Source organism: Falco punctatus (genome assembly GCF_963210335.1).
Source record: "Falco punctatus genome assembly, chromosome: 10".
Lineage (NCBI taxonomy): Eukaryota > Metazoa > Chordata > Aves > Falconiformes > Falconidae > Falco > Falco punctatus.
Window position 1 is genome coordinate 26,991,793 of NC_137590.1, and position 25,595 is coordinate 27,017,387.

Genomic DNA, 25,595 nt, shown 5'->3' on the forward strand with positions numbered 1-25,595 from the left:
TTGCCATGGAAAACCAGAAATGTTTGTTGGCTCATCTAAAAATATTTGGGAATGCTGGCAGTATCACTGGGTGAGACAACATGTATGTCTGCTCACTAAAGTAGATCTGGTCAAACTTTAGATATTGCCACTTTTTCAGAATGTAAAATAGGGTGGGGTTTTTGTCAAAGTACTTGTTTAAAGTTCCATTTACTGCCAGAAGATTATTTTCTTAAATTGTAATCTGGTAAAACTGTGTGAGTTATTAGTACCAGAATTCTGAAAAATCTCCTTCAGAGTTGGGTCTTGTTATAAATTGATAAATACAACTTCTTTCTCAGAATGGTAAGGTTTGTAATTCATTGGCTAAATCTGGACCCAATGTAGTGTGAATTGTGGCTTCATTGAATAAAAGCAGACCACTGAATAATTTTGAAGAGAAATGTAGCAATATCATAGCATTGCCTGTTTCCAAATAAAATTTGGCAGCTTCTCATGATTTTTTTTTTGAGATCTGATAAACAGAAGGCTTAAAGTATGATCCATGAAGTACATATGTAGTGAGAAAGCTATTTGGTCACAGACACTTGAGTAAAATCCTTAGAACGCCACAGGTACCAAAGCAGCCTATCTCATTTCGTATTGACATAAACCACTTAAACCCTTCTGTTAAATATCAATCAATCAGAAAAGCAAAAATGTGTGCAGATTGGACTAAATAATGGTCTCTGAATTATAGATTATTATGATTCACATACTACCTCTTTTGACCTGGACATTCTTTTGATACCCTAAGAATAATACTGTTTAAGAAAGGTTATCTTAAAAAGCTAACAAAAAAGTAAACAGACTGACTCCCCTTTTTCCTTTAACATGTTCCATCTTCCTAACCAGTTCAAATAATATATTAAAAAATAGAATTAAGCATCTTTTATTATTTTCAGTTCATTAATATTTATAGGAAGTTCCAGTAATCAGGATCTACCAAAAAGGTTGTTTGCAGACATGCTCAGAAAAGACAAACTTCTGTTCACCTAGAACTGAATTATTCTTCTGTCTTTGTTTTGTGGGCTTGATGTTTTCATTTCAGTGAGTGATCTGCATGTTATAAATACGTTTACAAAAGTAATGCTGAGCTAAGCAGAGAATATTCTAAGTAATCCCAGTGAAGGAAAACATGAGCTGACAAAACATATTTGAGAGGTGTTGGCTATGTCTGTCCTTATATTGTTACATTCTTCTTTTTATGCTTCCTTAGATCATAGATGAGGAAGAAACACAGTTCATGAGTAATTGTCCTGTTGCTGTTACCGAGAGCACGCCTAGAAGAAGGACGCGCATTCAAGTGTTTTGGACGGCTCCTCCTACTGGTACAGGCTGTGTAATTCTGAAGTAAGTATTTTAAGGCATATTAAACTAACCATTAAAGTTCAGTTACTAATAAATCTAGTATTTATTAGATTAGGAACTATTGGAGTTCTTAAATGCTTTTTTTCTCCTTTGACACGCTTGACCAAGGATAGTTCTACTTGAACAGTTACATGTTGGGGACTTGAAAGACCAGATTTTCAAAAGTTACCCCAAGCCTTCGGTAACTGTTGGCCTGGTAACCCTAATTGGACTTGGTAGGCTATCAGGCATTTATTTCACTTAACCATATAAAAATACTGAATCTTTAAGATTGAAATTGCATCCATCTGGTTGAGATTCAAGTAAAAAACATGCTCTTAGTTGAGGTGAATACTAAGATGTTCTGTAGAGTCAGGATTTTCTAAATGGAGCTTCATCAGTAAAACCAGATATATTTTTTTAGGGGTGAGTGTTTTCATTTTAGAGCTGGTGATCCTTTTCTGATGTTGTCCTATTATTTCTACAATCTATTTCTAAAGCGTGCGTATTCATGCTTTTTAAGCAATAGACAAAGGTACCATTATGTAGGTGCACTTCACTTTAGGGCTACTTATTTGACTGTAGAAACTTTAGGTCACTTCTTGCTATGAAGAGTATCAGAGGGAAATGCCAGAGAACCAGAAGAGTCCTGTCTCTTAAGATTTTGCTTGTCATATTTAATAGGACAGATTAGTGAAACATGCATGGACAAGTCTGATGTCTTTGCTTGCTTTGAATCTGTCTGGGATAAGCTTTTGCAATTGCTAAGATGTGCCCTGCAGTAGACCAAAGAATTTCAAAGAATCTTATCAGTACTGAGGATGCCTTTAGAGGCACAAACCACTTCTAGACTTTTAAGGAGATGCTCGTGTAAAGGTTGTGCTGAAGTTCAGACAAATGTGTTATTAAAATTGCAACTGATTTCTGAAATCAGTTAGGCTACAAATGTAGCCTATGTACTATGTAGAAATGTAGTTAGGCTACAAAATCGCTACCAGCAAAACTGGTCCATGGCTGCTCTCCTCTCACCCTGTGGTTCGCTTTCTTCTTTTGCCGATTGCCACAAAAGATAACGACCCTCTTCTTCCAGGTCTGTGAGGCTGACCTACCCCAGCCCTGACACTGGCTGAGGAGCAGTCTCAAGTCTTTGGCAGTGAGCTTCTGCTGCTGCCTCTCAGTATCAGCGAAATAATTTTGTTTAAATTATGTGTTTTAATATGTACGGAAGCAGTTCAACAATACACTTGCAGTCTTAAGCTCAGGAGAGACAAGCGTACATTGGACTGCAGGAAAACTGTGAAACCTGCTGCTTCCTGGATGGTCAGACACATTGTGTGTTGAAGTTTGAGAGTTCCTTGAGCAATCAAGATTTTTTCTGGTGTTGCTGGGCTCTGTTTATCAGTAAAGCCGTTTACTTTTCTCCTCTGGACTGCCTCCCTCTTAGCTGTGTTGCAAATACTACTTAAGGCACTTATTGTGTATATAGATATAGTATACAGTATAATAATAATAATGTGATGATGTTTTGCACACGCTTTTAAAGACACAAGGTTTTAACTTTAATCCAATAATGATATGCAACAATAGAAGTTGATGGATTTTTTTTCCTTATTACTGTCTTAAGCAGAATTGCCATCACCCCCAAAAATGAAACAATATTTTTCTCACTGCAACTTAAATATCTGTGGCTGAAGTTGATTCAGGGGCCTGCCTGGGTCTTGTCAGCAAAGGAATGTAGTAAAGTACCACCAAATGCAGGAACCTTGATAAATGTTTCTTCTCCCTCCTCTCAGCTGATCAAGTCACGCTGGATGTTCAGCACACTCTGATTTTTACACTGTGAATACTCACATTATTGCAGAAAACTCAAGAGAGTCTCTAAAAATTAAGACAGAACTGCAGTTCTTAAGTTAATATGGACAAAAGTATGGAATTGTTGCTGTCTTAAAGAATGTGAAGAATAAAGCATTGGCATAAAACCTTCTCGGACTGCCGGATGACAACAAAACAGTGAAGTGTCAATATAGAGTTTAGCTGACTGGCAGCAGTTCCCATAATCTGTTTGGGCAGCTAAAAGAACATCTTAGAAATTGAAGTTCATAGGGAAAAGAAAAAATTTTGGGGGTATGACCATCTATTTACACTGCATTGTGGGTATTCTACGTGTGTATGTGCTGGTGAAAGTGAAAGTTGTAAGGTACTTCCCAGTAAAAATTATGTGAAAAATACAAACTTGCCTCTCAATGGCTGCTTTATTGACCCCAGAGGGTAACTGGTCCGCTCCCCAGGACAGTTCAAAAAAAGAATGAAACAGTGACCCTCATTAGGAATTGCTGATGCCAGAAATTAACATCATAATGTGGTGTTTGTGCTGCAGTGCAGCCCTCCATGGCAGCATACGTGGCAATCACTGGTGTGGTTCTGGCAGGAACAACATTTACATTTTTTCTTTTGTATGTAAAGCTTTGACCACATCTGAATTAATAGTTTACAGTCAGCATCCTTTATAAACCTCCTTTATGGTCAGCTCCCATAGAATAGCATACAAATGTTGGATGCAATCTTTAAGTGTTATGTCATTTGTGAAAGCTGTAATGATATGATAAAAACAGAAGTCTAAAAGCAGTTATTATTTTAAATATTTAAGTCCAAAGTCATGGAAAAATTCTGAAACCTTGAACTTTGGAGGAAACAAAAGCCTTCTGTATTTTTCTTTTTTTCCTGTGTGTAATAGTGTGCAAATAGTTTTTTATTATCAGTATGTATCTATTTCAATCCTTGGAGACTGTCTGGTCATTTTCTTTCAGAATTTCCAAAACAGAATGGCAGTATTTTGGAGCTTGTTCTGAATCATAAGGATATACTTAATCCTTTTCATTATGTTCTTGTCTACTGACTTCAATATACAGAAAAGTTAAATGTAGTCGCAAGTTAAACATAGCTGATCTGTAAAATCTTATTATTGTTTTAGTGCCAAATGTTGGGGTTATTTTTTAACTTATAATTGTATAATTAAGTATAGAGGCTTCCAGGAAGTTTTTGCTGGACTAATGGTGAGGGGTTTTGGACATTTATTTTTTCCATGGTTTGTGAAGTCTGATACCTTTTGATATAAACACCTGATTGCACACATTTGGCTAGGAGTCTTCTCAGTGCTTTCTAGGAATAGTTCATGTGATCTATTTGGTTTTGATAAGCATAAACTGACACAGAAAAATGGTAATCTGTAGCTCTAGGGTTCAGTAAGGGATGCTAAGTAAGTCTTTTGGCATCAGCACACGTGTGTAATGCTGGCTTCTTCTGTGACCGCAAAATTCAAAGTTTAGGAGAACAAATGTGAATTCAACTTATCATTCCTACTTTGCTTTCTAAAACATCTTTCTGTGTGAAAGTTTAGAATTGGGGAAGGAAAAAAAAAAAAAAAGAGGGAAATGGATTAACATATGATGTTGCACTGTAATTGCTTAGTCGAGAATAATTCATCCATTCTCTTCGTTCCCACTAAGTGATGACAGTGAAATAGCCTAAAGGTTCAGATCCTTCCAGACTCTTTATTGAAACGGCCAGCGTACAGAATGCGCTTCAGGAATGCAAGCAATTGCTGAGGCTCTGTTTGTCCAAACATTTAAGCCTATGCCCCAGTCTCACTGAAGACATAGGACAGAATACTGCTTAGATGGTACACGCTGCTTGGGAGACCCTCAATCTTTACGCCCTCTTCCTATTTGCCTGATGTCTGCTAGGAACACTGTATAGCTAAATCCAATTATAGGAAGGTACACAGACTCCAGCATTACCAGCTGTTAAAATGATTTCTGCAGAGGGATTAAATGGAGAAACAGCGTATCACTTTGGGGATGGCCCCAGATACTGCAAGACAATTTTAAGCACCTTGATTTTTAGAATGACCTGATGGAAATAGAATGCATTGTCAGCTGTGAGATAGCCCAGTCAGCCTCACCACAGCGTTAGGTGCTTGACTAGAAAGTTTTGCTGTGTGGAACAAAGTTATTATAACAACATAAATCAACAGAATGCGCTCGGATCTTAGCAACCAGGATTCGCTTGGCTGCCTCAGCATCTGTGCTAGCTTCAGAAGCTCCCCAGATATCAGCATGAGCAGGGAAGTGCTTACAATAATATTTTTCCTGTTTGTATGGTTAGGAATACCTATTTAGACCATTCTGAGCTTTCATGCTGTGCACAGTCTACCTGTTTCTGTGTTCACAATGCAACATTTAGTCTTTCTATCCCTGTATATTTTCCCTTATTTCTTGTGATTGATTGGATGCCAAGGTGCTATGTGGAAATATGGGAGGAGCAGGTCATTTCCTTCATCTCCTGATAAAAGTTTCTGTTCTAAAACTTATTTACTAGATTTTTTGGGATTTTCAGAATGCATTGGCTCTCTAGTATCTCTAAAACCTACTGTTAAAACGTTCTTGAGATATTTATAATTATTTTTGCTATGTGCAATTTCTATAAAAATAATCATATAGACAATTGAGCAGTGGCAGAGCCTAGTGGCATTTATATAATCACATGGAAGTAAAGAAATTTTCTGTAAAAAAAAAAAAAAAAAAAAAGGCTAATAGAGATTTATCTAGTTCAACAAGGACAGTCTTAAATATGGATTTGAATTCCTGATTTGCACCATTGATAGAGAAAAGATAATAAAAGTTTATCAGAAGTTTCTTGGCAGTGATGGAGAATCACCTCTTTTAGGCTGCTTTTAGCCCCAGATTTCTAGGTTCAACTGGTTAGTTGTGTTCCTCAAGATAGTGTCTCTGTTCAGTGTGCTACTGAGCAGCTAGGTAAAGGTCTGATGTGTGATGGAAAATACAGGACAAATAGTTTTCTGCAAACACTTTTAGAATTCTGTAATATAAAACAAGAGTGAAGAAAATTTTGAAAATTGTCTTAGCTTGTCACATATTAAAATTTCATGGTAGGGAGAATCTTGTTAATATCCAAGTTGATTAAATCTGTCAGCTGGTGTAGATTTCATGAAGAAGCAAGTATTGCTAGATGGTAATTATCTTTTCCTCCTTTGGCATTTGGTGGTTTTTGCTGAGCCTGAGATTAGTTGTTACTGTAGTAAATGATGGCCACATGCAGATAAGTTATATTCAATTTACCATTTAGAAAAGAAGCCACAGTTCTCTGGTTGGCTCATGGAATAATCGGCTTCTCAGGCAATGGACGTGACTTGTATGGGAAATGTAACAAAAGTTCTTGCTGCCAAGTTATTTATTTCTGCTATACATCTAATCCTTAAACAACCACCAAATTAAAGTCTGGTATCTGTAAACAGTGTTTATTACTACTTGCAGAAATTCACTGTACTCGTCATGATGTCTCGGCTGATTGTTTCTGAAAATGTTTTCTGAGCCATCTCCAGGGAAATATTTTATAATTTGAGGAAAAGTGTGAAACTTACTGTTTCTCTTCATATTTAATTATCTTCATGATTGTAATTACAATGGACTTTGTTCGTATGTAGTCAGAAGGTAGAGGAATTTTAAAGATTTTGTGGTCTTCCAAATAAAAAACTATGATATATTTAGTATATCAGGTATCTATTGGCAAAATCTTTTAGGTAGTTGTATTATTAGCAAGGCTATCACGCCTATGAGGAAAACTTCATTTCTAGTACATGGGTCTACACCTTGGATATAGTTTCCAGCCTCCGTGCAGATACTGGAAGTACTCTTGCTCTTCAGCCTTCAGCGCTCTGAGAGCGACTGAACTCCAGCTAGAGCTTTTTGAACACGTGCTGTTTGATTCCATGTAACTTCAAGCATTATATTTATTCAAGTCACTTGGCATCTCACTCAGAGTAAACACTACACTGAAATGTGATGTTGGAAAAACTAAAAGAGGAACCAAATGTCACAAAAATCCATGAGTTCCTAACTACATTTACATACTGAAACTGTCTTGATACACAGCCAGATCTCTTCTCTACATTCAAACTCACGATGAGATCCAGCCAGGCAGTCCTTAGGCCAGAAACAGAGCACAAGGCGTTTGGAAAACAAAACCCCAAAACCCACAAAACACAAGGGCAGCTCCATGGTGTGTAAATTAATATATGACCAACTCAGTAACGCTGTCTCAAGAAAAGTGTTTATCAGAAATGCCAAATTTGAAATGGTCAGAATGAAATGTGTTTCAGAATTAATGTTTCTTACTAAAAGTGTTGATGTTATGATTCTCTATCACAAAGACAAGTTGCACAAATTTACTCCTACCAGAAAGAAGTTCCAGTTGTTAACGAGCTACAGAGTGGGCCTGGTTCAGTCAGACTCCTTTATGTGCGTGGAAGCTACAGTGCTGCTTCTGAAATTATTGCCGGTCATATAAAAGGAACATCTGATAGATGATCACAGAGTTGAACTTAAAAGAAAAAAAAGGTGTATCTTAGTTACCACTGAGGTATTTGTGTGTTACTTTTCAGGCTTGTCCCAGATTTCTCGTCAGTATCGATGAGGTGGCAGAAGGAGGAGTGGGGCAAGTTTGTACGTTATTCAGGTTGCTAGGCTAAGGTGATTAAGCAGTATAAGTACATTCTTTGCTTCTCTCTCATAGTCTCACTGCCAAAACATTTTCTTTTCTTTTTTAGGCTGTAATTACCCAATATGTGCATTTTTCCTTGATTTTCTGGGATAATTACCTGAGTAATATGTAGCTCAAGTCTTTTTCTATATGCTTAATTGGGTGTTTCTTTAAATGCTTTACATGGGATGTATTCTTTAAATGCATCCTATTTGTTACAAAACATGAAATATGATGATTTTACATGCTCCTTTAGGACTCCTGAATACTTATGCGTTCTTGAAAAAGAGATTTGTGGATTTGTGCTTATTGCAAAATACCGCTATTTTGAAGCAGATGAGCTACTAGTACATAGTGGAAGATCTATGAGGAGTTCACTGTAAAATTGTGCCTCTAAATATTCAAAGTTAAAAAACAAACACACACCCCACACACCCCACACCCCCTTGTTTGAATTGGATATAAGCTTGTTATTCAGTCTTTTCCATTTCTCCTTTCAGTCTTGTGCAATTGTCCAGCTACTTCCATCAACAACTTTACCTGGCTTTTATTAGAATACTAATACATGGTCAGAGCACAGTTATAAAGCATTTACTGAAAGATTTCCATTATGGCTAAATATAATGGCCAAGGAAAAATAGAGAACAATCTACCTTCCTTGCCTAGCAAGAGCTCTCAGTAACAGTATGCTGTTCATGGAACAATAGAACATAACTGTTCTCATATTATAAATAGCTATTTTCATTTTCTTAGTAGTATTAATGTCTTCTGCATGCAGAGAAATGATCAAAATTCCTATACAAATAACTTAAAAATAAAAAAATCCCTGTCTTCCAGTTAACTACCGCATGACAAGAGCAGTAGCTTCTGAACTTCATTTTTGATAGAGATAATAGCAGTATAGCTTAATATTTCTTTGTACGCAGCTTAAAATACTTTTTGTAGACACTTTATGCATTTCTACACAATTAAGATAGCAATCTAAGATATCTCTATAAATCCTAACATTCCTTAGAACAAATACAACCCTTCATGTATAGAAAATGTAGTAATTTTCCATATACAGTTCTTTCAACCTGCTTTAGTTTTCCCCCATTCTTCACTTTTAGGATTTGGTGTGACAGCATTGTGCAGAGCTTTAAATGGCTAGGGACGCAGACTGGAAGTGAGTAGATTTGGGTTCATTCTTGTCTTTCATACTGGGTTATCATATACAGCTCAACTCATTTCTCAATGCCTCTGTTCTCTCAAAAGCAACTAGAGGCCCGTGACTCTTCATAAAACACTGCAAGATAGAAAAGATTGTGTTAGCATTGCACTATTCTAATTCCTTAAAGACTATGTCAATGTTTTCTTTGTCCAGCTATTTTAAAATCATTTCTTACAAAAAAAAAAAAACAACAAAAAAATAAACTTTGCAATGTAACCAACAGTCCTATATTTAATTTTTAGGCTAAAAATCTACAGTTTACTTGTATTAAGAAGGAAAAACATCCTTCTGCATTTCTATACAGCTTCTATATTTATAGCAGTTCTAACATTAGATTGCAACAATTGACATTTGCATTTTAATATATATAGTAGTAGCCCCCTGGATCTACTGACGAAACACATCTACATCTAAACCAAAAATCCATTTCACTTTCTTTTTCTCACAGATTTAATATTGTTCCTTTAACTTCACAGTGGAAGCACATGAATTTGGAGTGTTGTAAATGGATTTTCTTGTAATTTTGTGTTCTTCTAAATAATCTTTTTTACAGCACAATTAATATAGTAATCCTATAAAATCTAGCTAGATTCATTCATATGCTGTTTTGTTTGCAAAGATGTCATGTTGCAAAGCAGCTTAATCATTTTGCTACTGAGAGATGGGTCTGTTCCTTAAGGAGTGCAAAGCAACGGAAACACAATGAAAAAAAGAAAAGAGTAAGGAGAGGATGATGGTCTTTCATCTAGTGATAGGGGGAATCTAGTTATGGCTTTATTATGAAGGATATTTTTCACTGTTTCACACTGTACCTTGAAAATGCCTACAATAATTTAATATTTGAAAAAATCAGTGTTATGGCACATTTTGTGATAAATGCAAGTAACGTGCAGTTACTTTCATTGGTCCATATGGTTATTTTTTTGCACAAATAGTTGCATTTTTGTAAAACAAGTTCTACAAAAGTAAAAATAAAAAAAAGGTATCTTTTTATGTGCAACGTGGTAGGAATGCAGGCATTAAAAAAGTGCAGCACACTCCTAAGACACTGATAGAAGTTCTTTTTTTGTTCATCATTGCATTTTCTCCACATTTTCTTGGGAAAAACTGCAACTAGGAATAATAATTAAAGTGAACAGCTGACAGAAGCTCAAACACAGAATTTACCAGAAGTCAACTGTATTCTCATTTGGTACTTAGCAAAAATATATGGAATATTTAAAGCTTTCAGATTTATTTCTTACCAATTATACATGCTTATTTTCTTTAGCATAGAGAAGCTATTGCAAATGATGTTAGAAGGGACTCTGGTGAAATACTGAAGTCTTTTACTGTCTGACAGCAGTATGACAATAGGATGAACTATGGTTGAGTTTCCCCTGTACGCCTCGATTCTTCTTAAAGGTGGAGCCTTGGCAGTCCCAGTAAGGAAGTGGTGCCGGTACTAACCTGTCGTTGCTACTGGTTAGCTAAAATGATTCCTCTGATGCCCTTTATTCTCAGGTGCTGCAACCCTCTTTTCAACCTGTGCCTTCCTCCAGTCTTCTTTTCTCTAGGCTATTCAACCCCAGCTTCTTCCATCTTTTTCTCCTTCTAGATACCTCATTGTTCTCATTTGGTCTTCTCTGAACTATATCCTTGAATTGTGGCACCCCAAACTGGGCATTGTAATCCTGCAGTAACACAACTCCCCACGGTCTTAGACAAAGCACTTCCACTGAAGTGTTTGCTGTTTTTCATAAAATAACATTTATTTGTGTCCAACTTCTGATCCACTAGACTTCCTTCATCCTGCCTATCAAAAACTTCTCTCCTTGGCTTTTCCCTTTCTGTCTTTGTGCAAGTAATTACTCTTATCTAAAACTAGAACTTTGTGTTTAACATTATTTATTTACAGCTTGATACTCTGCAGTCACTAACTTGTTCTCTATTACATCATTCAAGTTATTAATGAAAATATTGATGCATTCATAACCACACAGAACTTGAAACTCTTTAGTGAGTTCCAGCCGAGTTCTAAACATATAAAAAAGCAAATTGATTTAAATAGATGAACTTTGCTGTCTAAAAAATCCTGCCATCTAATCATGATGTAAGTAATATGTATGCATTTTAAGTAGAATTTAAACTAGTTTGAAAAACTATGCTAGTTTGATATATCTGTGTATTTAGAAATCTAAAAAATGTATGAAAAAGATCAAGAAATTTTTTTTGTTAGGTAGTATTTTATATTGACAAAATCTGTATTGGAGAAGGATAAATCCTCAAAGAGTGATTACATCTATTTACATATCCTGGAGAGAAAATGCAGAAGGATTTAAGATGTCTAAGGAGGAAAGTTCTCTGAAGTATCTTGCACTGAAATCTGATTTTGTCTGAATTTTGCTCCCAGTAAGTGGGGGAAATAAAACAGTAAAAATATGTATTTCTGACTAAGTCTCTGGTAGGGTCTGTATTTTCATAAATTTCAAGTAGTGTGATGAAAAAAAACCACCTCTATAATTTTCTTGTTGTTTGCTGTTTGTAAATGAAGATCATTGTTAATTTCGGAGCCCGACAGCTGTAGAACATTTGCCAATAGGCAGCAGCTGTCAGTAGCACTCCAGTTTATTTTGCAAACAGATGTTTAATTTGACTTCAATGCCATTGTCAATTTTTGAGGGGAAACAAAGAGAGGAAAGGAATAGAAATAATCATGATAGTCATAATTTGATTTCCTCTCAAAACATAAAGAGGAGTCACTATTAATGACATCAAAAGTGTTTTCATTTTTTATTACTGAATGTTTTAAATCAGGTTGTTTTTTTTTTTTATTATGGCATGTACTGAAATTAAGCTTTCTCAATGCATGGTAACTCATGTTAAGGAAGTGTCAGGAACTGAAGGCATTATTTTAATGTAGTATGCTACATTTTATAATACACATTTATTTATGAATCAAAATGTAATGCTCTTTGTACAGTTTACAGATAGAGTTTTTTGTCTCTATATTAAAGCCATTGTACCAGTGAGCCCACGGTCATAAAAAACCCATAATGTTGTTTACTGGAGTATAATAGTATTCTCATCTCACATCAACGGAAGTGAAGGGCAAATTTGGTCCAGTAATGATGAAATGAGATAATGAAAAAGCTAAGTAACATAATGTAGTTCACTTTTAATTTTAAAAATTTAATTTTAAAAACCAATGATTTTATCCGGTATGTGCCCAGTGACTGGAGGCTTTAATAAAATGTGCTGTTATAATATCTTGGCAAGATCCTCCGTTATTCAAAATGTCTAGAGAACCAGATGAGAGTTGAAGTTAGCAGTGTATCATCTCAGTCCTATAAAACTTTGGCAGTTCTTACATGTTACAAGGTCTAATTTAAATTAGTCATGAAGGTGGCACATCCTACTGGTCATTTACTCCTTTGCAGTACAATCTGTTCAGGTATTTCAAGATGGTGTTTCTATGAGGCTATATAATCAAACCTGCAGTTAAATTTAAGAAGCTATACTGGCTATGCCTTTTGTATGAAATTTTCTATGAAAGCAAAATTTTTCTAGTATGCTGAGTTTAGTATTTGCTGAAACGTCTGCATGTCCACAAAAAACCTAGAACAGCTCTACACAGCACAGTTTACAGTTAAAAGTTCAAGCGCAGCTATATTTCAATACGAAAGGCAAATGGCTGAATTAACAAAGTGTCTGATTCTGCCATCTTTACTTACATTGAACAGTATTTAAATTCTCATGTGGATTGAAATATATTAACTGGAGTCTGAATGATACATTATATCAATAAAGGTCTCAGAACCTGAACATGGTATTTATCTTGATTCTTTTTTTTTTTTTCAGTTGAAGTACCACAAAATCAATTCTGATCTGTTTCCTTAAAGGAGCAGCTCCATGTGTTGTTACAATTCTTTAGAAATTATGAAAGAAAAAACCCAAAAAACCTAGAAAAGGAATTGTTCTTTATGTAAACTGTTGAATTGATTCTTGTCTTTCTATTTACCTGGTTTGGCACTTGTTTGAAGGGATTTTTAAAAGGATTGAAATATTAGATTCAACCAATAATTGAGCAGGCCATTCCTTTCTTTTCCTTGCAGTAATTAGATACCCACTTTTCTATCTTTTCTATGTCATTAGACATGCATTAGGTATCTTTGCTATATGAACAGCAGTAGTCTGAATGCTTTTTGCTCCACTTTCCTGAAGAGATGGATTTGTTGCTCAGTCAGTTCACTGCTTCAGCAGAATGTGGTTTAAAGCCTTGCAATGCATCAGAAAGCACACTTGATTTCTTTAACGGTTTCTGAGTTTTCATTTGCTGCAGAAAGGAGAGGCTTGTAGGGGCCTGTGTCTAGAGAAGGAATCGGCTCTGTTCGTTAGGATAATGAGCTTGATGCTCGCTCACTGCACAGACTGTATGTAGCCTGGTGATACCCTTAATATGTACCAACTCATTTAAGTTCTACAGATTACCTATCATGTTTCTTCCCATAGATTTCTCTGGAAACGGCATATATGGTTGTTCTGTACGTAGAAAAAAGGGTGTGCTCTCTCGTGATACAATTACCTTGCAGTTGTTTGCTGAGGTAGATATGAGACAAGGAACTTGTATCCAGAATAGAAAAAAGTTCCACACTGCAGAGAGGATGCCATGTATTGAGGTACCACCATTTCATGAAGGTTCATAAAGAAATTGTCTTGTTCGCCAGAGTTAATTTAGATAACAAATACTAATGAACAAGCATTTATCTAATTTCTCTGAATAAATTGTGGACAAAACTTTGTTTTCAATTCAGTGAAGAATCACAAATAGCTTGCCAGTTTTATAGTAGTAGTAGTCTGTATTTCTGCCACACATAGTTCTGCTCACAAAGTACTAAATACGTTCTGGCAAGTAAATGAAATAAACTCATAAAGAGGCGGCAAATTTCAGAGATAATCAGATGAGTGTTTTCTTCATTTTCTTTATCAGTAAGCCACTTGGCTCAGCAAGAATTAAGTTTTAAGTGCTGTCCTTATAATTTTCTAGTGGATACTTGTGCATCAGAAGAAATTCAGGCTCTGATTCTTTTCTGATTACGTGAAACTGAAGTTGGTAATTGATTTCAGTAGGTCAGTCCTCAGTAGACTGTCATCTCATAGTCAACAGCAGCATAAGATTGCAAGGCACATCTAGATTTTCAAAATACCCTCAACATCATTGCATCTGATAATTGTATGTTTTTGATTTTCAAAGCATATATTTTTTGTCTCATTTTCTGTGTAAATGTTTGGTGGGGGCAAACGACTGCCTTCTATAAAAAGCAAAGTCAGGTAGGTATACCTTTATAATTTTGTCTTAAAATCAGGAGATTTTCCCTTGTTGCTTCAGTTTTGAAACTAAACCAACTATTGGAAAAGTTTAAATAGCGCTGCTTGGGTGCCAATCTCAAAATCATAATCGATTCACCTATTTCCTATACACATATCGGAAGGAGCACCCCTGCTTGTCTCTACAGTGTCTGATCCCTTGCTCTGTTTCCTCCTGTATCTCTAATCGCACTTGGTGTATGTCAGTTTACCTACTTTAAAACATCTTCCCCTCAAAGTTTCTAATGAAGTTAAGAATCTAATTAACTGCACTTTTTGTTCCAAATAAAACTGGTAGGGCTGGATTCCAGTTCCTAGTCTATGCCTGCTTCTCAAAGCTGCTAATAAGGAAGGGTAATTTATCATCTTAATCCTTTCCATTACTACTTACTACTGTTCACAATGTGCCTTTAATAGTTCTATTCATGTGCTCTCCTTGCCCTGATGAGTGAGCGAGATACAGACTGTGTAGCTTTTGCTTAATCCCTGGTCCTTTAAGCATAGTTGTAATCACATCCTCCGTGAAATGATGACCTTTGTCTGGGCCAACAAGACTGCAGGAGCCCCACAGAGACAAAAGGCTTTTTGTGATAAGACATGAGGAAACGGCCTCAAGTTATGCCAGGGGAGGTTTAGGTTGGATATTGGGGAAAATGCCTTCACCAAAAGGGTTGTCAAGCACTGGCACAGGCTGCTCAGGGAAGCACTTGAGTCACCATCCCTGGAGGTATTTAAAAGACATGTGGTTGTGGCGCTTTAGGGGCATGGTTTAGTGGTGGACTTGGCAGTGTTACATTAATTGTTGGACTCGGTGATCTTAAAGGTCTTCTCCAACCTAAATGATTCTATGATACTGATGGGTTTTTTTTCCCTCTCCTTGTTGCTGGATGTTGTTTTATAGAAAAGGCTTCAAACCACCTTGAGGAGGAATCGGTCACTTCCAAGTAGTTTCATTACCCCAGACTGTTCTGAGGAGCTAATGTATATAGTCTATATGAAATCACATCCACAGTCTGACAACTCACTGCTGCAGCACAGATATGACTAGACTTTTTCTTGCCCTTCCTATGCATTTCTTGGACAATTTTTTGTCCGTTTCCTAACACCTGTTTCTGTACCTTTCAACATGGCTATTTCCTTAACCCTAGGAGTATTTTTCTTTCTTGTAGCGAGTTTAGCGATTATTCTTTCTCCATTTACTTTCTTAACCCTTTTGTTTCTGCTGTGCCCTAGTAACAGCCATTACTGTTTACTTCATATGTCGCAGGGCTGCTGCTGCTTCTTTAGCTGCTGAATCTCCCTTACCATCCCTTTCAGCTTCCTAATCCTTATCCCTTTGAGCCTTTAGATGCCTAATTCACAACTGATCCCTATGGCCATTCCCATGCTTATAAATCTCTTCTGCACCAACCCTTATTCAAAAATATATGTCACCCAGTCTTCACCTTCTCCTAACCTAGTCAAACCTCCAATATTGTATTCCCTTCACAGAATAATCTGAATCAGGTAAAATCACAACCTACCTAGCCTTTTGTTGTCTTTAACCTTCAAGAATTACTGTAGTCTGTTTGCGGGGCTGAGCTGCTTAGAGCGCTCCTGGTACATTACCCTGTCCGGGGTCAAGGCATGCATGCCCTGGGCACCGTTTCCATCTGTACGCTTTGGAATTTCACCGGTGAGCCAAAGGTGATTTGTGCTGTAACTTTGTCCTGAAATCATTCAAAATCTTCCTCAATCCCATGTGTAGGTGTTATTTGCGAATGACCGGGCACTGACATTCTGCTCCCATATTGATTAGGGCACAATAATAGAGAACAGGTTACTGAAAGTTTCTGAGGCTTATCTGTGGTTCGTTAATATTAATGTCCAGAGAGCAATAGAAGTATTGGAACTAGTGCTTCCTATTAATGATGCTGGCAGAGTATACTTTAGGAGTCATCTTACTTGCATCACGATAGGGGCAGTACCTGTGAATATTTCACTTGTGTTGTCCGAGCAGCTGCTAAGCATTCCCAGACATAGACTGAAGGGCACAGCTCTGGTACTGGTATAGATGTTTTTATCTATTGGTAGGTTACTGGGGCTAGCTTGGTTTTTTATCTGTTGTAGCAAAACTTCTACCAGTGCTACTGGTGTGGCAACTAATGTGACACAAGAAGGTTGTACGAATTTGGCATTTCTAGGGATGAAGCAGGAAGAGCAAAACCCCTGCTGTACAGATTCCCTGCTACGGCATTCTTTAAAATATCTGTGTACCAAAGCTTTGCAACAATATTTGTACAAATTCTTACTGAAACTAATTTTTGCAACCAGAACAATTCTATGAACTGTAGGCACTACCATAACACTGTCTTCAGCCACAAACTTGTTGCCGCAGATATAGAATACAGAGTAATAGGAGAAGCTTGGTGAAAACCTCTCTAATGATGTAGATTTCATGGTTTAATTTGATCATTCTTTTATAATTATATGTTGCATGAGCAGAGTGGTGTTTCAGCTATTTCTCAAATACAATTTGAATGTACCTTCTTCCCATGATCTGTTCCTTCAGAATGAGGGAAGTAGAAAAGATACAATCCCAACGCTTTTATCTTTACTGGTCCTTTCTTTTCTTTCGTTTCTCTGCACGTGTGTCTTTCAGTGTAAACAACCAGTATCTCCTGGCATTAGCTGTCCGAATATTCAGTGGGCTGCCATCTCAGCTGCCAGCGAAAGCTCTTAGAAAAGCCCAAGTAGAATAGGTTCAGTTGTTACAGGTATTAATTCTTGAAAGCTGAAACGTGTGTCTTGGCTGCGCTACAGAAATGGCAAATCTCTTCTTCTGATGCTTCCAGTTCCAGTGGATTTGTGGTATCAGATTTAACCTCAAATACTAAAGGTTCTGCATCAAAATTAACCTTCCCTAAGCAGATACGTTCATAATATTAAGGTCTCTTTTAAGAAGTAGTATTAAGCATTTTAATATCAAGTTAGCTATGTTTCAGTGAATGTTAATTTGTTTTGTTAATTGTGGTGATTCAACCTTCAGGCTTCTGTCAACTCAAGTGAGGTGAAGATTTTTTTGGGTTTGAAAACATCAAATACATTATTCCAATTTGGTTTCCTGCTACTGAATACCCAGTAATTAGTATTTTACAAGTGGGTAGACCTGGTTAGGATGTTGCTCTTGACATACAATTTTTGTCTGTACAAGCAATAATTTACTCATTAAAACATGACATCAGTATATTGCTAGTTGACACCTCTTCCAAAACAGTAGTTGGAGAATGACAGCTCTGATATATTTTTTTTTTATCTATGAATTCTCTTCCTTCGTTCCCAAATCCTCTAAGACTATTAACAATTTAGAACAATTTTTCCAAAGTTTTGGGGAATATTTTCAAACTTCATTGACTGGACACTCTTGCTGATATTTAACTTTTACTTCTTTTCCTTTTTTAATATAATATACAAAAAATGTTTGTTGGTTGTGGTTGGTTTGTTGTTTTTTTTTTTTTTCCAATCCCCTCTAACCTGGAGTAGGGGAAGGTGGCTCAAGAGGGGAAGGTTATGTGCGTAGGATATAAAGATTAAATTAAGCGTTGTAAAAGGGCAAATATGTTGTGGGTTTTTTTTTTTACTGTGTCATGGATGTCTGCACTTTCTGTGTAATAATGGCAAAACCAAGAGAGTTCAAGTAGTGACAGCAAGGAGTTTGGGAACTAGTGAAGAGTAGCATGTGTGGAGGGTCTGAAACATGGCCTTTGCCTGTGTGTTTTGTTTTTTGCACATCCTGGCATAGCAGGTTATGCAGACTCAGAATGAAAATGGGGGCATGGTTGCGTCTTTCTTTTCTTGTTTCTCTTGAACACCTGGAGGAATCAAGTCTTTGAGTTCCCTGTGCCAGTGGGCGAGTGTAACGCAAGTTGCATAGGTCTTTTAAGCAGAAGTAAAGCAATGCTTGTTAGTTTTATTTTTTGTTTTCATTTTTTCATTTTTATTTTAGGATTTCTTAGTTAATACGCAAATGATTTGTATCAGTTCTTATTGCAAGTTAGCTCAGTGGATACAGCTATCGGGTAATATGACATTGGGCTCACTAGCTTGATAAAAACTGTACTTCCACCTTTGCTAGATTGTTTCCATCTACTGTACAAAACCAGTACTTAGAACAACAAAATAAATATGTCCTCCAATCATCTAGTCCTATACCATCTTTTTAGACTTTTTTTACAGTATAACTTATAATGTATAATTTTGAAACTCAAGGAGATGGTACTTACTACAAAAAATGGTGGCTAGCAAAATACTGGGTGAAGACACACCCCATGAATAGCAGTGGGCTTTCAGCAATGGGACATTTTCTCAGGAGTCCTAGAAAACGATTTCTTTCATCTTTTTATCTTTTGGTAGCTTTTTTTTTTTCGGGGGGTGGGGGTGGGGGTGGTGGTTTGCTTTTATTTTTGGGGGGTTGTAGTCTGTGGGTTTTTTTTTTTCTCCCCTGAATAATGGGTGTAGTGTACATGTCAGAAACTATTTTGTCAGTATGAGTTTTTATCCTGAAGATTTTAGATTTAATATTTATGTGTTGTGGTTATTCAAGCAAAGAACAGAGAGATTTTCTGAGGACAAACACAAGATAGCAGCATATATAATTGTGTTTTCCCTTAGAGCTTTTTGTTGTATTATATATGATGGCCAAATCAGTCCTGAAGTCAGTGAGCTTCCATGTATGCGTGTGATGGTAGACCTGAGTGTGATATGAAGGATAATCAAAAGGATTTTCCTGTGGGCTTTCTCTCGATTATATTTTCTGACAGTATGGATGAAATGTTGAAAAACTAAACTAAAGCAGGATATTCTGGTGTATATGTATGCACTGAATACTTTAGAAGTGTGCAGTTTTTATTGTTTTCCTTCTGACTAACCTGTTAGAGAAAAGGCACTTGTCCTGTGCAGAGATGTAAATGTTGAAGTATGGCAACGTTGATAAACTTCATATCAATATTACTGTGTTTTGTTCAATGTCAAATATAAAGTCTGGTTGGTTTGCTCAAACAGTGTTAACAACATACTTTAAAACAAATGAATGAACAAAACCAACCAAAAGGCAACAAAAAAATGCACCATCTGTGTTAGCTCCTAAGGCATCAAGAAATAAATAATTTCATGCAAGTTTTTAATAGTACTGACCGTTTTCAATGATGGCTGATGACAAAATTAGATTTTGGTGTAGACAGAGTTTGCTTTTTATTGAGACTGAGCATATTCTACTAGTTGAAAATTATTTTGAAGAAGGTAGTTGTCAAATACCCTACCAGTGTAAAAATTGCTGGGCATCGAATAGCTAAGGGGTTGTATATGCTTTCAGAAGAATTTTAATTGATTTTTAATAAGAGTCTCCTAAATATTAGAGAGAGAGGTAAATGTTGGTAAGCTTCTGGGAGTCTGTACGTTTCCTGACCTTGTAAGTACTTGACAGAAACATAGGGTTGTGTTTTTTTTAAGGCAACACAGAAAAAAAAAAAAAAAGAGAACATCCTAAATGATGTGTTAGAATTACAAAATCCACTAGCATCAACAAAACTACAGGAGATATAAATAAGTGGTTTTCACCTCACTTTCTAGTGCTAAGGTAAATGATATATTTAGAATTTTTTTCTCTCCAAAAGACAAAAAAAATTAAAGAAAGCAAAGAAACAACATCCTATTAAGTGTATTTGTTCTCAGTACCTTTCTGGGTGGGGCAGGGGGGAGCAACGTAAAATAATGGAGTTAATTCAGTAAGGCATGGAATAAGTACAGAAAATAATTTTGTTGGCTGGAAGGACAGGGCAAGTTTAACTCACAAATAATATAGAGCGGAAAAGGTTTCTTATCTGCAGTCCAGTAGTTTATGATTATTTCTCAATTTCCAGAGGAAACTTAGGGTATCCTCACTAGCTCTGGCAAGATCTGTTTTATTAAAATGTAACTAATATTGTACTTAATGGTTTTGATGTAAGCTTAAAAAATGTCATAGGAACAATTCTTATAGATCCTCTTCCTTACTACTTTTGTCACATCATTACACCCACAGAAGCAATTTAAAATAAGAGTATTTCTGTTGATGCTATGATTTGACAAAAAGAGTCAGGAAGATGAGCTAAAGCTGTTTCTATGGAAGAAAGAAAAAAACCCAACCAACCAACTCTGTTTCTGGTATGACTTGGAGCATTCCCAAGGCTGCTCTGGATTTTTATGTTTTATGACATTTCCTGTTTGTTAATTTCACAAATGCAATTTATGTGACTTTGGTAGAGCTCTTCACAGCAGGATGGTACAATCATTGTGCTGGAGAGGGACCCATTATGCTTAGATGTGGTCTGACCAAACCGAGACAGGACAGAGACTCTGAGCTGCTTGTATCTGACGTGCAACATTCTGAAGTAGCATTGCCCAAACAAATACTACAAGAACTACTAGATAGTCCTTGATTTTTTTGAGAACTACAAACAAAAATAATAAATAATGCTGTTAGGAGTTGTGTGTGTGTGGTTTGGTTTTTTGGTTTTTTTTTTTTTTTTTAGGTGTATATATGACTGTAACATACAGTTTTGCTCCTTAGTTTGGTGATGGAAAAGCTTTAACACAAACCCAGAAGCATTACTTTGAAGAAAATGGGAAACGAGGAGATTTTTTGAGTTGTATTAATTTCCTTTTTCTTTTTTATTCCATGGTATGCTAATAGTCAAAGAGAGAAACAAGTCAATTAAAGATCCACTGACGTGTTAATATGTAGGAGAAAGCAATCAGATCTCCCCTTCCCATTAAGTTTAGATAGCACTGGATGTTGAGAGTAGTGGGAAAGATTTATGCTGACTAAGAAAACGTAACCTTGTGTAAATTCTTAAAAGCTTTCTTATCTTTTTGTGAAAGTTAGCCATTCCATTTTTAAGCTGTTTGTATAAGCCTCAAAACCAAAGAAAAGAATCTTTAGTTCAAATCAGTACTTCTACAGAGGAATAAAAATTATGTCCAAAAAATAAATAATAAGGGAGCAAAAGTCAGTGGTAAAACCTTGGCAAATATATTGATCAGGTGCTTTGGTCTGTGTTCAATCTAGAAGCTGATTATTAATAAGATTAATTTCTTTAAATTAATTTAATACTTTGTCTGAATCTGTAAAGTTGTGTGCCTGCTTTCAGTATTTATGCAGCCATCTAATATATCAATCCTGTTCGACTTGGAATCAGTAACAAAACTCTCCTTTAGATTATTGGCTCCATATATAATTTCAAACACAGCTGAAGAGAGAATGACTCAGAGATCTGTGCAGCTTTTGTTGTTAGAAAAGGAACTATTCCCTTGGCATTTTACACTGATGAGCTAACTGCAGCAAAAAGAATAATATAAGTACACTTCAGGTTTCAGGCTTTCTACATTTTGTTTTTAAAATAACTGCTTCTTAAATAAATACTCACAATATCTTTGTTATCTGCAGATTTGGGAGCTCCTTTATAAACCAGCAGATTTCTTGTTTGTTTGGATTTTCTAAATTTTGTTTGGTTTTGAGTAAGCTTTGGAAAACCTATTCTTTAAAATTATATTGAAAGCACAGGATCATAGAATAATTTAGGTTGGAAGGGACCTCTGGAAGTAATTTTGTCCACCTGCGTGCTTGAAGGGGATGTTGTTACAACAGGTAGATTGAGTAGGTTGCTGAGGCATGGATTTGGTCAAGTTTTGGGTATCTCTGGGGCGGAGATTGCACAAACTGTCTAGGCAGCCTGTTCAAGTGTCTGATTACTTCAACCATCCTCATGGTGGGAAAGATTTTCCTTGTATCTGCACAGCATTTCTTGTGTCCCCACTTGGCTGTTGCCCTGCATCCTACCACCATGCACTTCTGAGAAATACGTGTCTCTATTTTTTCTGTATCTTTCTGATAGGTAGTTGAAAACAACAAGCAGTAAGATACTTCCTTTGCATTTTCTTCCTTAGACTGAGCAAACCCAGTTTTCTCAGCCTCTCCTCAGACATCAGGGGCTCCATTCCTCTGCTTATCTTGGTGGCCTTTCACTGGTCTCCCTCTAGTAATGCAATGTCTGTCTTTAACTGGGCAGCCCCAAACTGGCTGTAATACTCCAGATGTGGTCTCACAAGTACCAAATAGAGGAGAAGAAACCACGTTCCTTGATCAAGTCGCTACGCTTTTGCTGAAACCAGTGGCTGCCATGGTAGCAATGACATGCTGCTGGCTCATGGTCAGCTTGTCCACCAGGACCTTCAAGATGTCTTCTGCAGAGCTGCTCTCTGGCTAGCAGGTGCCCGTTATGGTACTGCTGTAACTGCATTATTCCATCCTATGTGTGCAAGATTTTGCCTTTGACTTCTCATGGGGTTTATGCCAACCCATTTCTCAAGTCTATCAGGAATCTCCCTGTGTAAATAGTAGCCTTACCCTCCAACATGTCAACTGTTTCTCCAGTTTAGTATCATCTGCAAACTTATTGAGGTTTCATTCCACCCCCTCATCCAGGACATCAATGAAGATGCTGTTAGCCTTAGCATGAATCCTGGAATACAGCTGCTGGTATCTGTCCAGCATATAAGAAATTAAAGCATCTTGATGATATGTGAGTTGTGACAATGCATATATATTTCAGCTCCGTTTGCTGTTATTTTGCATTTTATTAACCATACTACATGATTGTTTTCCAATTTTATGGTACAGTGTTTGAAAAAACGTGATTGATGGTGTATCAAGAATTGTACATATCTCATTGAGTCTGTGTGAAAGTATTGGTTCTCAGTTGCAGCATAGCATCCAAAAAGTCTTTAAATTTGTCTTTGGTTTTCAAAGCAAAGCTGGTAAAAACTATGGTAGCATACCGCTGTCACAGGGTGGGCACTGGGCTCTCATTCTTGCTAGTAATTGTTTTGTTTGTGTGGTTTGGTTTATCTTTCCTACTTGTTTCTTGTTAGAAACCCTGAAAAGGATTTCTCTGAAAGCTTCCATTCTGCTTCTCACATACTTGGTCAGTCTGTTCTGGCACCATTTAAATTGTCCCATGACAGTTCTCATATTAATAAAAGACAGATTTAACTAACTCTGGGTTTCATTCACTTTCTATTATTTGCTACAAGCTTTTATTTATCCCTAGTGTGAACACTCCCTTATTAAGATAAGGCCTGGGAGTTCCCCTTCCTCAAATACTGGCAGATAATGCCCTTGCTTTTTGTAAAAGTCAGTCTTGCTCTTCTCTGTTTCATGACTTTTTTTCCACAGCTTTGGTTGTATTGTCCTTTTCCACATTTTTCTTTAGAAGATGCCACCCCTATTATGAACGAGAGTGAGCTGTGGCTTCTGCAACCTTTTGAGTTTGATCTGGCTTTAAGAGGTTTACAAAACCCAGTTATTCTCCTGAGTGCTTTATAATGTGAAACGAAGGATTCCCTCCTCTCCTGCTCTGACCTTCTATCTTGGCAAAGAAAGTGCAGTAAAATTCTACCTTACTTTTGATAACTTTTGATGATTTTATGGGATGGGACATTGTCAAGGAAAGGTTTACATGACTACAACACCACTTCTAAGCATACAGTCATTTTTCTTCTCACTTCAACTGGGATGAGTGAGGAGTAATTCTAGAGACATCAAGTTATTTGACTGTAAAGTTAAGACAAGAATCCGGTCCTTGTTACTTAGAGTTTTAAATACAAGTAGTGGTACAAAATGTTGCTAGAATAATGTGCTCTCTTACTAGTAAACAAAGAAAAATGCCAACTCCCAAAGCATGTTCTCCTCAGAAAACTCTGTTCAAAGAATGTCTTTGGATTTAACAAAAATCTGTTTTCTTAAAGAAGATTAATGTTTACATGTGATTAAATTTTAATAGTTAAAAAACAGTCAAAGCAGCTAGTTAAATTTATTTAGGATTGGAAGGGGTCACCTGAGCCACTTGAACATATTTTCCATAGTAGTTGTTTTTGGTGGTTTTTTTTTTTTTTTACATTTACTACATGGTGGTTATGATAGTAATCTGCAAGAAGAAGTTGGGCTTGGTGTTTTGCTAACTTGAAGATTTTTGATGCAAAATTCAATTTATGATTTCTCAAGTGGGAGGCTAAAAATCAGCCAAATTTCAGGTGTACAATTCCAGCTGTAAAAAATGAAATTGCACAGTAACTGGTTTTTCCCAGATTGTTTCAGATTTGACCTCCCTGCCTCTGCCCAAACTGAGGCTTATAAACTTACATTTTGTTTGAACGATAAGCCTTAATAAAATATTCTAGATTTAATTAATTTAGGAGTGGCTTGTCTTTAGGAACCTTTAAATTTCTTTTGAAGGCTTTAGCTTATGCTAGTTCTTTTTCTAACTTCTGCTTTACCTGATGTTTTCACTGGATTGCTGTTGTATATTGGAAGTATTTACCTCTTCAGAATGCTAGGTAGTTTCCTACAAACCTTTGCTTGCTTTAGCTGTGCTGGTTTTCTGAAACTGGATAAAATTTCAGTATTTGAGTATAAGATTTGATTTGAATATTCAGTTGACTGTCGTGCATTTCAAGTGCATAGATCCTTACTATATAACTATGATCACTTCTTTTAAAGTAATAACTTTCCCAGTTTCTGTAAAACATGATTAAATTCAAATGCAAGTTGAAATAAAAATACCCTGTCTGTAGTCCTAGTTTGTATATACGTATTGTCAGAAGAGGGAAATATGCAGTCTTAGCAGTCCAGTTCTGTCCTTTTGCTACTTTATCAAGTACTTTCTTCTTCTTTTAAAGAATAATTATATTTAACTTTTTTTTTCTTCTCTCTGTAGAGCCAGTATTGTGCAGAAGCGCATAATTTATTTTCAAGATGAGGGTTCTCTCACCAAAAAAATCTGTGAACAAGGTAAGGTAAAGTAAAATGTCTTTCTGATCTCCTTGTCATGTTCTACACATTTAAATCATTACATCAAACTAAAATTTTGAGGCTTTGGAACAGTTTCATCCAGGTTCAAATTTGGTATCTTCCATTCAATTATGTTCTTTCTTACCATATATACTGTTCCTCATGCAATCTTCCTTGCCTTTCCTTGCAAGCGATACTTGCAAATTTTACCTGGTCTTTGTGGGAAACCCATTTGTCTCCAGGGCATTT

General features: G+C 36.3%; 1 protein-coding gene across 1 annotated transcript in view; it reads left to right on the forward strand.

The window, feature by feature from the left end:
• SPON1 (spondin 1) overlaps positions 1–25,595 on the forward strand; it is a 199,899-nt gene that overhangs the window by 37,927 nt on the left and 136,377 nt on the right. Inside the window, exons 3-4 of the mRNA XM_080405852.1 lie at positions 1,238–1,371; positions 25,273–25,346. Of these exons, the coding sequence (XP_080261978.1) occupies positions 1,238–1,371; positions 25,273–25,346 (208 nt within the window). The remainder of the gene's footprint in view (positions 1–1,237; positions 1,372–25,272; positions 25,347–25,595) is intronic.